At 46.3% G+C, this 16361-nt stretch overlaps 1 protein-coding gene across 5 annotated transcripts; it reads right to left on the bottom strand.

Moving 5' to 3' along the window:
- Positions 1 to 121: 121 nt before the first annotated feature.
- On the bottom strand, positions 122 to 14651 carry MPPE1 (metallophosphoesterase 1). 5 transcript variants are annotated; one of them, XM_087813704.1, is made up of 10 exons: positions 14425 to 14651; positions 9210 to 9590; positions 7569 to 7677; positions 5879 to 5982; positions 4938 to 5012; positions 3201 to 3309; positions 2970 to 3038; positions 2757 to 2879; positions 2102 to 2242; positions 122 to 927 (listed from the first exon to the last, which is right to left on the bottom strand). In XM_087813704.1, exons 2-10 carry the CDS (start codon positions 9473 to 9475, stop codon positions 745 to 747), a joined length of 1179 nt encoding a protein of 392 aa, XP_087669830.1. In that variant the 5' UTR covers positions 9476 to 9590; positions 14425 to 14651; the 3' UTR covers positions 122 to 744. The 5 variants fall into 5 exon arrangements, with proteins under 5 accessions (XP_087669830.1, XP_087669831.1, XP_087669832.1 ...); XM_087813705.1 differs by lacking the exon at positions 14425 to 14651 and adding an exon at positions 14071 to 14159; XM_087813706.1 differs by lacking the exon at positions 14425 to 14651 and having other exon boundaries at positions 3168 to 3309; positions 9210 to 10546.
- Between the last annotated feature and the right edge of the window lie 1710 nt (positions 14652 to 16361).

The raw sequence follows: 16361 nt of genomic DNA, 5'->3' as shown, positions 1-16361 counted from the left end.
ACTTCCTATTTAAAAGCTTGATTAAAGAAAGAACTAGACTATTAGAAAAAATACCCCCCCAAAATACATTTTTTTTGGCTTAAAATTATCAAAATATTTATTTTTAAATACCAAAAGCCACTTCCTAGTCCATTTTTCAAGTTTATTTTGATCATTGACAAGCATTAAATTCAGATTTAACACGTGGGTCCGCTGAAGAGAAAATTACACTTATCTAAAAATCTGATTCCATTAATGTAGCACAGAAGTACAAAAGTCTGGGTAAACAATATATTCCTGCTCGTAGCATCTGAGCATTTATTTTCAGTGTACAGCTTTATAATATATAGGATTTGAGAATGACTTCGTAGGCGGACAGAAGCAGACCCAGTGTTTGGTTTGTGCACACACCTAACCCCAAGTGTGCTCCAGGGCTGCGGGCTCCCTCTTGGGGAAGGAAGGACTGTCCAGTGCATGCAAGTGATGACATAATAGCGTTTACATATTGTACAGATACAATCTTTGATTATACATACATTTGACAAAATGAGAAAACAGACTTGTTGTAGAGTACATGTTCCACTTTTATAGCATGAGACCAGTACAATCAACTATTTATTCTGCAGTGATTTGCATCAATGATTTAGAATTTCTGTGATGTGCGTAAAGACAGTCTCCTCGGGTCTCATCTCACCTGAGCACTGCCTGAAGTTCCGTTTCTTTGGCTTTGATATTTATTACTAAATGCAAAAGGTCTTCTGCTCTTCACATTGTCTTAAATTTTCTGAGCAGCTTACAACCAAAATGAAAAGGTGAGGTTAGAAGTCCAAGGTGAACTAATACGAAGGCCACGAGGAAGCCAGCTGCTCCACAGTACGTGATCAGAACCGTGTCCTCAAAGGGAAGGTAGCACTTGGCCAGGGCGTACTCTGTGGGGGTTATGCTGCCCTGGAAAGGAAACGAGAACGTTACCAGCAGCGAGAGCTCCACACACAGCTCCAGCACTGCAGCCTGGCTTACAAACCACAGAGGAAAGGCAGCTTCCTTGGCCTGCCGAGGTGAGGCAGGGAAGTGGCTCTCCTCACCTGGGACTTGAGGAGGCTCACCTTCCGCCTGCACAAGCAGCAGGCAGCAGGGAAGTCAAGGGTTCCTCGAAAATATAGTGGGTACACCTGAGAGGTACTCGGAGAGGCATGGAGACTTAGAACAATGGTCGAGGAACAGGTGTGCAAGGCTGTTTTTCATGCCACTTGATGCTAAAGTAAGCAGTCTATCACGTAGATACACGTGCCAGAGGATCTCAATGGGCTTTTTTTTTTTTTTTGGTAGACCTTTTTGCTATGTGGAATGAGAGTGGGGAATGTTTTCACTTACTACTTTGAGTCTGACAACATCATCTTTTTATGAAGGAGAAGGATCTCACATACAAGCATTATGAACTGGATGCTGCACCCCAAGGGCAAAAAAAAGGAGCTGAAACATCAGGTGGTCGCTTATTGAAATAAAATTCTTTTTTAATCCTCACATGAGGATATTTTTCCCATTGCTTTTCAGAGAGAGTAGAAAGAAGAGAGAAAGAATTAGGAGAGACACATGGATTGGTTGCCTCTCATACTCGCCCCTACGGGGGCCAGGATGGAGCCGGCAACCAAGGTACGTGCCCTTGGCCAAAATTGGACCCTTCAGTCCGGAGGCCGATGCTCTAACCACTGAGCAAACTGGCTAGGGCTGAAACAACATCAACTCGTAAGAGCTGTAGCATTTTTCTGCCAGAGCGCATGGGCACGTTTGGAAAATGAGACGAGATGGCCGCATCTAGCTGTGAAGCAATGATCCTGTCTCCTTAAAAAATTAAACAGAGAATCTAATAGAGAGGACACTGCCATCCCTGAAGGATGAAACACTAAGCCGCTGCTCCCCTCAGCCTCCGGAACAGCGCCAGGAAGGGGTGTGGGCCGCGGGCTGCGGGCTGCGGGCAGTGTGTCAAACTAAGCGCATGTGGAGTGGGGAAGTCATTTACGGCTTTTGTATATTTTTACAGATCGCAGCAATTAATAGTTGATTACTGTGCTGATTTAAATACTTATGAAAGCTTTGAGACGAAAATAAATGTTCACGTTACCATGATGAAACTGGGGTTGTTTCTGTTCCTCCAACTGAACGACGGCACGCTGAGCTCGGGGATCCCTGCCCCGTGGAGCACCTCGCAGGCGCTGTGCGTGTGGCCGCTCAGGACCAGGCGGGGCCGGAGCCACCACAGCAGCTGCCACCCAGGGGACAGCAACAGGAGGTTAGTGCTTGCACAGAGCCCTGCTGGGGCCCAGAGCCAGGCCCCTGCTGATTTCATCAAGTTAAATACGAAACCCCTACTTCGTAGGACTGCTCTAATTTTTCCTTAAAATCCTTTGGTTTGTTCAGTCTCTATATCAAAAGTAAGTTCAGGCTCTTAGAGAGAATCTGTTCTCCTCGCCCCAGATTTCATTATTTTTATAAAGACTTAATAAATTTATTTCATAAGTGTGTTTTACATTTTATTATGAATAACATATATAAATATATATTTAAGGAAGAGCACTTTAAGTCCCTAAAAATTTAACTTTAAGTTCCATTTACACTTCCAAATACACTGAAGTTGGTGGAAATGTTCTGAATAAAGACTAGCTGAGGATGTTATTAACTGGATATTAGGAAATGGAAGTGGATTTCCTAGGGATGAGGTGGGAAGAACAGAACAATGACAGGGAAATCTAAAATACTGCTACAGCCCAGCCGCCGACCTTCTGGGAGGCCTCCCGAGACAGCGCGTCGTATCTCTCCTTGAAGGGGGTGCCCCTTTCCTCCGGAGGCGCGGCGTCCTCCCCGGAGCAGTTGGCGTCACTTCTCCGGTAAAGCGGAAAATGCTGCCAGGATTTAGAGAGGAGTCAGACCTGGCTTCATGGGACCCTGGGTGGTTCTGCCAAACACCTGGAGCTCCTCTGTCCCCACCTCACCTGCAGGAGGACCGGGGCCGACGCCGGCAGCGGCTGCCCATCCTCGCAGTGGCCGGGGCGCTGCGCCTGCTGGTCAGAAGGGGGTCAGTGGGCCCCCCAAACCCAGAATTCAGAGCATGGTAGGAGGGGGCACGCCGCTGAGAGCCCGACACAAGCACAAAGGGCTCCGGCCTGCTGTGCCTGAGAACGGGCCAGAACAGAAGCGCCGGTGCTGTCCAGGTGATCTCCTACCTCTCGGGAGCAGTTCAGTTGGTGGGAAATTTCGATAAGTTCGGCCTCCGCCTCAGAGCAGATGCTGCAGCCGTCCCCCTCCAGCGCGACGCTGTTGACCATCACGAAACTGGGCAGGTGGGAGCAAGCAGAGAGTCAGGGGGCCTCCCGTGCATCCTCACACCACTGTTCCCAGGACTGAAGGGGAGGCATCCACAGGGTAAGAAGCTCCCGGGACAGCTTAAAGCTCAGCTCGCCTAGTCTGTGTGCTCAGGTAGAAGTCGATATCAGGGAAACTAAATAGCATTGTTGGGGGTGGAGTCCAAGACGTGGTAAAAGGATCTGTAACCCAGAACTTGTGAGAAGCCAAGTACAGGAGCTCTGAGGACAGACTACCGCTAAGCTCAGCATCAAACCATGCGTTCTTGGGCGCGTTACTTAGTCCCTTTGTGCCTTACCTGAAAAATGGGGATATGAATAGTACACCTAGGCCATCAGCTCATTGTGAGAATTAAATGAAATAATACAACAGAATAGGGCCTGCCACTAGAAAGTGAATGTTAGATATTGTTACCTACAGTGGACTACGGGCAATGTTCGGTAATGTCCATGTACTCAGCAGACAGGCAGGGGTGGGAGGTGGGGTGCTGGTTAGAGTTGACTGGGACAGATAATCCCAAATGAAGTCAATTGTGGTTCTCTTTTGCAACCACTTTAGTTATATTTTCTATAAACTCCCATTAAATATGTTTTTATTTCCTACACACACAAACTGGGCATGAAGAAGTACCTGTCGTAAAGGTTGCTGGAAATGTAAACAATTTTAGAGATGAGGAGCTGACTAATCAAATGGCCTGAAATATGATCAATGTATTTAATTAAAATTTCTTAAACTCTATGCCCAGGAAGAAAAAGCTCAAACTGTGCCAAGTCTCCATTCTGACTCAGGAAAGGAAGCTGCTGGAGACTCTGCCCTCCAGGCAAAGGGAGGGAACAAGGAGCATTTGTGGAGAATCCACTGGATCCTGGTCTCTGGGAGCTTCACATAGATCATATCATTGGATGGGCCCAGTGAGCTGCTGTGGCCAAAGCCAACAGAGTACTGGATACCACAAGAAGGATCTGACCAAAACGGAAAACTTCCTCTCCCACCTTTTCTCTTTCCACTAGGTCTGCAGCTAGAATAATGTGTAGGTACCATCTGGTCTACTGTGCTGCACACACACACAGACGGGAAAGGGTCTAGAGATGGGCACAAAAATTGCCCTGCAGAGGGGAGCTGGTGCTGATGGTCAGACTAAAGGGTTAGGAAGCTTTGATCTAAAAACCAAGGCTGATGGGAGTGGGGGGTAGGCACAGAGCTACAGAGCACAGTGAGCACACTTGCCATCAAATCCTAGGGCCCCATAACCACAGCAACATCCTTTATAAAGGGAAGTAAGTAAACTTTGGGCAAATAAAAAATACTTCTTTACAAAGTGGACTGATGAGATTTATATCACCCAGAGACTGCTGGAAGAAAGAATAAAATTCCCACGGTGTCTAGGCAAAGTCGCAGACTAACCAATTCACTGTGAGTTGTTAGGGAAAACTAGGGTGGTGACCCGGATGAGGCCATCAATGAGGACAGCCTGAGGCACCTTCGTCAGAGACTGTAAACCAGGCCCAACAGACCATGGGTCTGACCCAGCATGGTAGTCACCTTTGAAAAATTAAGTTTTCAAGGACTAAATGACAGAAGAATTCACAAATACTCACTTAATTCCTTTCCATGAAAACAGCCTTTCAGGACTGAAAACTTTCTCAAATCGTTTTATTCTGTATCTGTTCATCCTATATTCAATTGTAAAAAGAAACATTTTTCAAAACAAGCCTTTTTTTTCCAGGATATGTTTATTGATTCTTAGAGAGGAAGGGAGAGAAAGAAGAAACATCCATGTGACAGAGAAACATCAATTGGTTGCCTCCCATATGTATCCCTACTGGAGACTGAACCCGCAACCTAGGTACATGTCCTGACCTGGAATCGAACCTAAAACCTTGTGGTGTAGAGAATGATGCTCCGACCAACTGAGCCACCTGGCCAGGGCCAGAATGAACCATTTTAAAACCTCTTAAGAGTGATCATGAACACACACAAAAACCTTCCAGGATTTGAGCCCCAGCCTAGCATTGTTAGTTCAGAGCTCCAGCTGGCCCCAGGTTATCAAAGTACAACTCTCAGCTCTACTGCTGACTAACCTCGAGGCCTATGGCAAGTGACTTAGTCCCCAGGACCTCAGTTTCCTCACTGGCTCAGTGGGTAAAATAACAGGACCATGGTAAAGATTAAATAAGTTCATGTATGGAAGTAAAGTGCTTAACACAGGTTGGCACATGATAAGCTCTATATAAATATAGCTATTAAAGTCTAAGTCATCTTGTTTTCCGATTCCCACATTAAATAACTGGTCATTAAAGGTAAGTCTCAAGTTAGAATCACCCAAAGGCACACAAATAATTCATTTAAGAGATCTGTTGAGAGTGTATGATGCACCGAGACAAAAATTCTTGCCCTAATGGAGCTTACATTCCAGAACTTACACCTTATACAAATGTCCCACACACAGCCCAAATAAGGCTTTCACCTAAATTGTAGCAGGTTCAAAATTACACTCAGCAGGGGTGCTCATTTGGCAACACGTTAGTGAGCTACTTACTGATAGTGGAAGCCAATGTCATGGTTGCCAGCAACGACCTTCAGCAGCACATGACGCGGGTGTCTGAATATTTTCTGAAATCTCTCTACATCATCCTCCCAGGCCTGTGGAATAAAATGCTCACTGCTGAGACCCAGAGAAGCTTTACCTTCCTATTTTGATAGTGAGAAGTTAATGCCCCTGTCCAAGTCAGATGTTCATAAAGCTAAATCTAGAACCTAGAATTTCTAATTCTACGTCAAACTCTTTTTCCAAAACTAACTTAATATTTTATTTAATTTGAGGCCAAATTTTAATTAAATGCTATCCCCATCTTAAAACATGAAGTGGCAACCCCCCAAATATTTGGTTCATGCAGCTATTACTTCAAGATCCCCTGAAGACAACACATGGACCCCAACTTGAGAATCACATCAGATCTGGACATGTCATATGAACAGGCTCTGTGGAAAATCTCAAGTAAACTCATGTGACTCCACCAAGACAGGGACAAGCACAGCTTCAGCATTAGCATGTCCCTGCAGCCACAACTGAGGAAGTGAGGCCTGATGACATGAAGGGGTGGAAGGGACAAAATCTAACAATTAAATATTGAGAATTATGTTCATATAGTTATTTTATTAAGCTTATAAATATCAATTGGATACTCTAGAATAGACAATACCTAGTTGAACAGTAATCAACTTTATCCTAAAAGTTTTAAGTATGGCCCAAACTAGGGAAACATGCTGTATAGAGTCCTTCAGTGCATTTAAAAAGATTTCACTCTAACAAATAATATATAGTTAGAATAACATAAAATCAGAATAACATAAAATTAGAAAAACAAAGTGTTGCCCTTAATTTGGAAAAGCAGCATATATATCCCATCTCATTTTATAACTATTTGCTTTTTACACACAGTATTTCCATTATCTCATATTTAATTTTGAACTAGATTATAACAAACATTGCAACCCTATAAACACCGGGTTTCTATCATATCTGGACCAAGACTTTCTTTGTGAAGCTTTTGGATTGTCCTGTGAAATAACAATGAATTTTTGATATCTTCCCAAAACTATTAGTGACTAAACACTTTTAACTAAGCAGCAAGAAGAGCTCTTTTATTATTATTATTTATTCCAGAAATGTAAGGAGCAAGGCACTGACAGCTAACGTAAGAACAACCTCTCTTTCCATCACCTCAAAACCCAGACAGAGGTCTCAGGACCCCTGACGGCAGAGGAACCTCACACTAAGCCCCCATTGCTCCTTGTGCACCTCTCCCTCAGAAGACAAAAATAAGATAGTAGCAAGTAACTTGTGTAGCACAGTTCTTATAATCTAGTGGTTAAAAAGGAGCGTAAAGTCAAATTACATTTCAATGTGTATTCTGTAATTTTGGTGACAACTGAAATAGCATTGATCTTGCCAATTTCCCCTTTTCAAGAGGTTCCTGGGAATGTGCACTCCAACAAAGTGATGTCTGGTTAATCGACATATTTCCTACACAGACAAATACAAGGTCAGTCAACCTAACAAGACTGGCATTAGACTCAAATCCTAATCTTCAAGACAGACTATACATTTTTAATATCAGTACTAAGCAAAACTCCCAACCCTAGCTGATATTGCTTCATGCATTTTCTGGGCTACCTGTAGAGGACCCTGTAAGCAGGATTAGGGTGCCAGGATTGGAGGGTCCTACCTGGGAGGTGCTCCATTTCCCTTCATCAAAGATGTCTCCCAAAATGAAGACAACTTCTGGCTGCAGCAGCCACAGAGCCGTCTGGAAGGCTCTCTCCATTTGCCATTCCCTAGAGGCCAATAGGAAAAAGGCATAGGTCTGTTCCTTGGGTGGAGCCTACATCTGTGTTATGGGCCATTTAAAAGCTTAATTAAATGGTTCCATTCCCCTTTGTCTACAGCCCCACCCTCACATTCAAATCCACTGCTTGGAAGGGCCAAGGAGAGAATCCACATCTGATTAAATGTGGGGAGCAAAGGCTCCAAAGGAGAGTCGGGCTGCCTCCCACGCACATCAAAGGCTGACTTCCCCTGTGTGGCGCCCACAGGTCAGGCCCCACACTGCACCCCGAAGCCGTCACTCAGTCATGAGAGCCCCAGGGGTCTGAGAGCTTAATGCAGCTTCCAAAGCTGCCCCATGTAGACTGATGCTGCGCCACACCGAGGAGACGACAGCATCCGGCTTACCCTCCACTTCTTTTTTTTTAATATGTCTTTACTGATTTCAGAGAGAGGAAGGGAGAGGGGGAGAGAGAGAGCTAGAAACATCAGTGATGAGGGAGTCATCGATCGACTGCCTCCTGCACGGCCCTGACTGGGAATCAAGTCCACAACCCGGGCATGTGCCCTGACCGGGAATCAAACCTCCATCTCCTGGCGTAAGTGAGAAAGTATTTGTTAAGTGCTGGCACACAGTAAGTGTTCAAAAACGTCAGTGCTTTCTCAACCCTGCTTCTCTCCTCCCTAACCAACTCTGATGTGTCATTTCCCACAGGATCCCAATTCTTCCCTCCTTTTTAAGGCATGTTCCTGGCTGCTTCTGCCCTGCAAAAGAGGAATGTCCCATCCTGAGCATATAAATAGGAGATAGGACAGAAATTTTTTGGTCAGAGGAGACTTTTTAGGCCCCATGTAAACCTCTGCATGATACAGCTTCACTCAAGATACCTCTTAAAATACATTTGTCAGCTTTTCTTGACTTACTGTTATTTGCCCTGGAGAAGAAAGCATCTAGAAACAGCAGCAGCAATAGAACAAAGAAGACTGCTTGGGGGACCGATCATAAATAAAGTCCAATTTGTAAGATCCAAACAAAGCCAAAGGAGCTCAATCCCACCCTGGGCTTCTCCATGCCATGCCTCCTCTGGTTTAAAACTATGAGTAAAAAAGTATAGCAGCCCCTCCTTCTGGCCTTCTTTCATCTTCTTCTCCCACCCCTGGGGACATCACAGATCTCCCCCTGCCACCCAACCTGAGGTTCGTTCATAACCAAAGCGTTCAGAGAGGCACAAAGGAAGCCATGGTAAGGAAAAGGGGTCACAGTACAGGTCACAGGAGCTATACCTTTTTTTTTTTTAGTATGTTTTTTATTGACTTTAGAGAGAGAGGGAAGGAAAGGGAGAGAGAGACAGAAACACCGACTGGCTGCCTCCTACACCCACCCCTGGGGAATCCAGCCCACAGCCCAGGCATGTGCCCTGCCGGGGAATGAAACCGTGACCTCCAAGTTCAGGGGCGCACACTCAACCGAGCCACACTGGCCAGGTAGACTATACTTTTTTGCCTACAGAATTTCAGAAAGATTCCTGATGTTAGCTCTTACCTTCGTAATTTGTCTAGCCAGTGGCCTCTTACTTCCCCAAGCAAGTGGGTATCAGCCAAAAACATGGCTTTCAGGACGGGTTCAAGAGTCTTTTGTTCACCTCTTTGGGCTGGAGTTTTCACCTCAGGCCAATTACACTGAAAGATCACTAAGTAATAGATTAAAAATTCACAAAATAGAAGCACAGCAAGGACAAAGGCTACGAGTTTCAACAGCAAGAAACTCCTCCTCTTCAGCCTTCCAAACCCAAATCTGATAGCAGCCATTTCTCCTGCCCAGGAGCTGCCAGCAACCAAGAGCCAGATCCATCAAGAATTCACCATGAGGAAACTGCAGAGTCCTGGGTAAGGTGCAGATGGTGTCCAGGTCTTAGCCATGTACCTACAAGGAACAGGGAAAGGATTGGGTTATGTTTCCCTATTAAGAACTAATGAGTTACAGAATTCTATCTACATTCCCAACTGAATAAATTGTTCTCTGCTCTTACAGTGGTGATACGTCTGATTACCGACAACAACCAGGTGTGCCAGAATAATGCCATTAGAATTCCTGTCCACTAAGATGATAAAAGTTTATCACCACTTTGGAAATCATTAAACAAACGTTTATCAGGTGGATGCTTTCGGCGGCAGGCATAATAGGGACAGTCAACAAATATAATTTAAGTGTAATTTGACTCCTAAAAGGAGTCACCCCTTAAAAATAGATTAACCTTAAAAATCAATAGGCCATAAGCCCCCTGTAATGTGAATTGGTGTGAATTCATTATTTTTCCACACTCTTTTCCATGAAAGAAGTGACTGTTCACACACAGTGTGCTTCAGAGATCCAAGCAATGCATTCCACTCGGCTCTGGGCTCAGATGACAGGGTCTGACACAGCCACCATCTCCGAATACTGCATTCAGATTATATATATTTTCACAATATGGGCTTTTCACCTGCATATTAGCCTTAAAACTCTGGATGGCCTTCTGTAATAAGACATTTATGTGCAGTGGTTCTCCATGGGAACCTTTAAAATGTTTATGGATTCATCTGAGTCATAGATGAACTTTGCATCCTATAAAGAAAGTATTTACTTTTGACAGAAACTCTGCAGGGAGTGGTTGTGCAACAACGTGGATATACTCAACATTGCTGAACTACACACTTGAAAGTGGATATGAGAGGACAAGCCTCAGATGGGGAGAAAATATTTGCAAACGACACATCTAATAAAGGACTATTACCCAACATACACACAGAAATCTTAAAACTCAATAAGAAAACAACACAACTGAAAAATGGGCAGCCTGACCGGTGTGGCTCAGCAGCTGAGCATCAACCTTTGATCCAGGAGATCCAGGTTCAATTCCCAGTCAGGGCACATGCCCGGGTTGCAGGTTGGATCCCCAGTAGAGGGCCTGCAGGAGGCAGCTGATAAATGACTCTCTCTCATCATTGATGTTTCTATCTCTCTCTCCCTCTTCCTTCCTCTCTTGAAATCAATATAAATATATATTTTTTAATGGGCAAAAGAGAATAAATCTTAAGTGTTGTCACCACACCAAAAAGCTAACTATGTGAGATGATGGATGTGTTAGTTAACTTGGTTGTGGTAATCATTTCACAATCTCAAATCATCACACTATATATTTTAAATATATACAATTTTACTTGTCAGTTGTACTTCAATGGAGCTGGGTAAAAAATTAAAATTAAAAATAAACTAAAAATGGGCCAAAGACCTTAACAGAAACCTCGCCTAAGAAGTATACTGGCAATAAATATATGAAAAGATGCTCCACATTATATGTCATCGGGGAAATGTAGATTAAAACACACCTATTAGAGTGTCCAAATCCAGAAGACAGGTAACACCAACTCTCATTCGTTGTTGGTGGGAATGCAAAACGGCATAGCCACTTTGGAACACAATTTGCAGTTTCTTATAAAACTAAACATACTCTTACCCTATGACCCAGCTGCTCGATATCTACCCAAATGAGCTTAAAGCTATGTTCATACAAAAACCTGCACACAGATATTTCTAGCAGGTTTATTCATAATTGCCAAAACTTGGAAGCAACCAAGATGTTCTTTAGCAGGTAAACAGATAAATAAACTATGTTACATACAGACATATTAATCAGTGCTAAAAAGAAATGAGCTATCAAGCCATGAAAAAAACATGGAAGGACCTTAAATGGACATTACTAAGTGAAAGAAGCCAATGCGAAAAGCCTACATACTGTATGATTCCTCCAATGGACATTCTGGAAAAGGCAAAACTATAAAGACAGTAAAAAGATCAGTGGTTGCCAGGGATTGGGGGCACGAGTAGGAGGTTGGGGGGGAAGAGGAGAGGGATGAACAGGTAGAAGGCAGAGTATTTTTAGAACGATACTATAACCATAGATATACATTGTTATAATAGTCACTAGACATTGTAAAACCCATAGAATGTACACCAAGAGTGGACCTAATGTAAATATGGACTCTGGGTGACTATAATGTGTCCGTGTAGATTCATCAGTTGTCACAAATGTATCACTCTGGTGGAGGATGTTGATAATGGGGGAGGTTGTACATGCGGAGGCAGGGGGTACACAGGAACTCTGAACTTTCTGCTCAATTATCCTGTGAACCTAAAACTGTTCTAAAAAGTAGTCATTAAAAATTGGCAAGATGGTAAGTTTTATGCGTTAAATTATTTTTTTAATTTAAAGTAATTAAATTCTAAGACATGCTACAGCATGGATGAACTTTGAGGACATTATGCAAGTTGAAATGTGCCAGTCACAAGGTGGCAAATACTATGATTCTATTTGCTGAGGAACCTAGAGTAGTCAGAGTCCTAGAGGCAAAAACAGAACGGTGGGTGCCAGTGGCTGGGGGGGGGGGGGTATTTAATGGAGATGGAGCTTCTGTTTGAGAGGATGAGAAAGTTCTGGAAAGGGATACTGGGAACAGTTTAGAGCAATGTGACTGTACTTAATGTCACTGAACTGTATGCCTAAACATGGCGTAAATGCTAAATGTTATGTTATGTAGGTTTTGCCACAATTTTTTTAAAAAGAAGCAAACACAGAGATAACCCTACAAACTAACAATATCCTGTAACAAGGGCTTTCTTTCGGGGTTAAATTCACCAGCTATATATATATATTAGAAGTCTTAGGATCCTGGGTTTAGGGAATATCACTAAGTCACCTTCTCCCCCTTTAAAGAATGCAACTAGTAGATGAGACTGTATTAAGTATGAAAGCGATAAGTTGGCTTGTGCTTCCCCAAATAAGAGCACCTTCACCTAAAATAAAACAGAGAATGTGAGTTTTGCCACTGAATAATCTCTCATGTAGTTAACTGTTATTAAAGGAGAGCCCTGGGCAGGTGGCTCAGTTGGCTGGAGCATCGTCCTGTGCACCAAAAGGCTTCAGATTCAATTCCCAGTCAGGGCACACACCTAGGATTTGGGTTTGATCCCCAGGCGGGCTGCAAATGGGAGGCAACGGGTTGATGTTTCTCTCTCACATGGATGTTTCTCTCTTCCTCTCTCTCTCTTTCTCTCCCCCTTCCTCTCTCTAAACATATACTTGGGTGAGGATTTTTTTTTAAAAAGTGGAAAATGTGCCACTTCTTAGAAGACACACAACTGCTGCTCTGTGGCACACAATGAACCTAACATTGAAAGTTTTTTAAAAAGCTGAGAACCACGTAGCTATAGAAAAATGACTGCTATTATGTTATTGTTCAAGAATGGGTCTTTTTGCCCGGCCGAGCATGGCTCAGCAGTTGAGCATCCCCCTAGGATCCAGGAGATCTCAGTTCGATTCCCGGTCAGGGCACATGCCTGGACTGTGGGCTCAATCCCCAGTTGGGGATGTGCAGGAGGCAGCTAATAAATGACTCTCTCATTATTGATGTTTCTATCTCTCTCTTTCTCCCTCTCTCAGAAATCAATATATATATTTTTAAAAATAATGGGTCTTTTATAGTATAGAATATATATATATATATACAGGACAGGGCAAATGTAGGTTTACAGTTGTTCCTATGGAAAATAATACTATAAATACTAATACAAAAATAAACTGTTTTCCTGCTCTCAACTGTAACCCGACTTCCGCCCCACACTGTGACTGTCACCCCGCGTGCAGCACTGTTCTATACTGCCCAACACAGGAGAGTAGCTGCAATCCATAGCGGAGAGCAAAATATTTTATCCGTTCACTGATTTTTAACCTCAAAGTTGATGAATATCTAAATCCCCTCCCTCCCCCACCCAAAAGCATTTTTAAAATGTTTAGGCCCTGGCCAGTGTGGCCCGGCTGAGTCCCTCCAGGGCACCGAGTGGTGGCTGGTTCCACTCCCATCAGCGCCCAGGCCTGGGTAGCAGCTCCACCTTGGTAGGGGGCGTGCGGGAGGCAGTCCCCCAAGTTTCTCTCTCTCCTTTTCTATTCCTCTCGCTCTCTCGAAATCAATAAAAACATTTAAAAAAAATGTTTACTATGCACTGACCTGTAATTTTTCCTCTTACTCGCTCACCATCTTAAATAGATTATTACCACAGTGTCGTCAACGGCTAGTTGTGGTTAAAATTTCCATCTTAAATAGAATTTTAACCCAGATGTTTTTTCAATTTATATCAGTAAACTAGGAAGTGAGAAGCCCCTACGATTTAATAACACGGCCCTTCCTTAAGTAATAGTGATCTTCCAGCAAATAACTGATCTCCAAAACACTGTCTTTTCAATAGGTTAACTTGCGATCTTAAAAGGGCAGAGAGGTTCCAGCTTGCAGCGACAAGCAGCAGCAATTAACCTGGAAGCATAAATATTACAGCACGGTTGCAAGGATACATGCAAAATCCTACTTGCCCTGGGGAGCTCAGCACGACGCCAGGCAGATCGGAGAGCAAAGTTCCCCGGGGAGCCGGCCTCCATCCTTCCCCTGTCTGGGCTCTGAGGCCCCGCGAGCATCCTCAGCTTCCTGCTTCCGCAGCCTGAACCCCCGCCCCCGCGACCTCAGCGTGGCGGAAAAGCCCCGAGTCGCGGGGGAGAGGCCCGCCCCGCCCCGCCCCGCCCCGCTCTGGGGCGCGTTCCCGAGCGCGGGCGCCGGGCCCCCGCTGCGCCCCCGGAGCCCGCTGCCCGCGGCCCTGGGAGGACGCCGCCGCCCGGCCGCTCCGGCAGCCCCAGCAGGAGCTCCACGGGAAAGCCAGCGCGTGCACTCGCCTGCGTCTTCCGCAGCGGCTGGGTCCCGTGCGCCATCCTCAAAGGCCGCCTGGGCTTCTCCAGCGGCCCCAGCCCTGGGCGCTTGTCCCTCATCCGAGGCCCTGGGGAGAAGCTGCCGACGGGCGTAGGCCTGGGGCCGGAGCAACACCCAGGACAGCGAAGGGGGCGCACGGAAGAGAAGTCACTTGGGCACGGAAAGGCCGTTAGGGCACAAGATTGCCACCTGCCGGGCCCGGGGAACGGCGGGTTCGGGGCCGCGGCGCGCTCGGGGCCCCGGCCCCCGGCCAGGCCTCTGCGAAGGCGGCTGAGCGGTCGTCCCCCGAAGGCGCGGCCCCCGCCGGGCCCGAGGGCGGCTCCCCGCGGGCCGCGCGCTCCGCCTCCGCGTCCGGCCGAGCCGCGCTCCCGGCGCCCCGCGCAGAGCCCAGCGGGCGGGCTCCGCGTCCCTGCAGCAGCCCGGGGCCGAGGCGCGCGGGGCGCGGTGGGCGGGGCGCGGGGAGCAGCGGGCCGCGGGGGAGCCGCTCGGGCTCATTGTGGCGTGGTGCCGCGGCGGCCTCCGCCCGGGAGCGGGGCGCGGGGAGCAGCGGGCCGCGGGGGAGCCGCTCGGGCTCATTGTGGCGTGGTGCCGCGGCGGCCTCCGCCCGGGAGCGGGGCGCGGGGGAGCCGCTCGGGCTCATTGTGGCGCCGCCCCCGCGGCGGCCTCCCGCCTCCGCCCCGCGCCCGCCCCACCGCGCTCCCGCGGGCCTGGCTCCCGCCTTCTCGCCCCGGGCCCGGCAGGGAGCGGGCGACGCGCGCGCAGACCCGTGAGACGCTCGGAGGACTGCTCGTGACGGGCTCGCTCGCGTCTCTCCCGGACCCAGGTGCTAACGTCACGGCAGTATGACCTCGGCCCACCTGCTTGTCCACGTTCTTTCTCACCCGTTGTCCCAAATAATCCTCAAAATGAGCCTGTAAATCAGCAGGAATCATTGCCCCGTGTTACAAAAAGTAAACTGGAGATGGGAGCAATAACTCAGAGAGTCTCTGAAAAACACTTCTGACGTGTCTGTGCAAAGCTATGAGTATAGTTAACGTACTGAGACGTAATAGAAGAAAATCATGTAGAAAGCAACCAGCAAAACCCCTGCTGTGTGGTAAGTAATCAATAAATGGTCTTTTTTTTTAAATGTCTTTATTGATTTTAGAGAGAGGGAAGGAGGGAGAGAGAGAAACATCAATGATGAGAGAGTCACTGATCGGCTGCCTCCTGCACGCCCCCGACTGGGGATCGAGCCCCAAACCCGGGCCGGGAATCAAACCGCGATCTCCTGGATCCTAGGTCCACGCTCAACCTCTGAGCCACGCGTGGGGGGGGGGGCATAACTTCTTTATTAATTAGGAATATTGTAATAGTTTCAAATATGTCCAGATGAACAATGTTAACGTCACCAAAACTGGGCAACCAGGCTCTACAGGAGCACTGACAGGCACTAGGAAGTATGCGGCATCGCTTCTAGTGCACTGCCGCAACTAAAGGAGAAAAGGAAAACGAAATGCAAATCCAGTGAAGCCTCTGACTACAAGGCCTAAGGAAATGCAGGAACCAAGTGAACATGTTACCTTATACCACCAGGAAGCAGCCAGCCGAACCCAGAATGTGGGAAAGTCTAGAGACCCAATTTTATTCAACAAATAAATAGCCTCAGAAACAAAGGGGGGAGGGGGGAGGGAGATCAGTTCTAAAGCAGGCTTGAGAGACAGATACATCAGCCAAATGCAGTTTGTGGGCCTTGTTTGGGTCATAATTAAAACAAACTAGCTTTTTAAAAAACAAGCATTTTTTCAAAGCCTGGGAAACTGGGACATGGAATGGATACTAGGTGACACTAAAGAATGATCGATAATTTTGCTATGATAATGCTATTGTGGTCATGTTTTGTTTGTTTGATTAGAGAAACATA

Source organism: Miniopterus natalensis (assembly GCF_054644295.1).
Source record: "Miniopterus natalensis isolate mMinNat1 chromosome 7 unlocalized genomic scaffold, mMinNat1.hap1 SUPER_7_unloc_1, whole genome shotgun sequence".
Taxonomy (NCBI): Eukaryota; Metazoa; Chordata; class Mammalia; order Chiroptera; family Miniopteridae; genus Miniopterus; species Miniopterus natalensis.
This window is presented reverse-complemented; position numbering and strand designations above follow the sequence as displayed.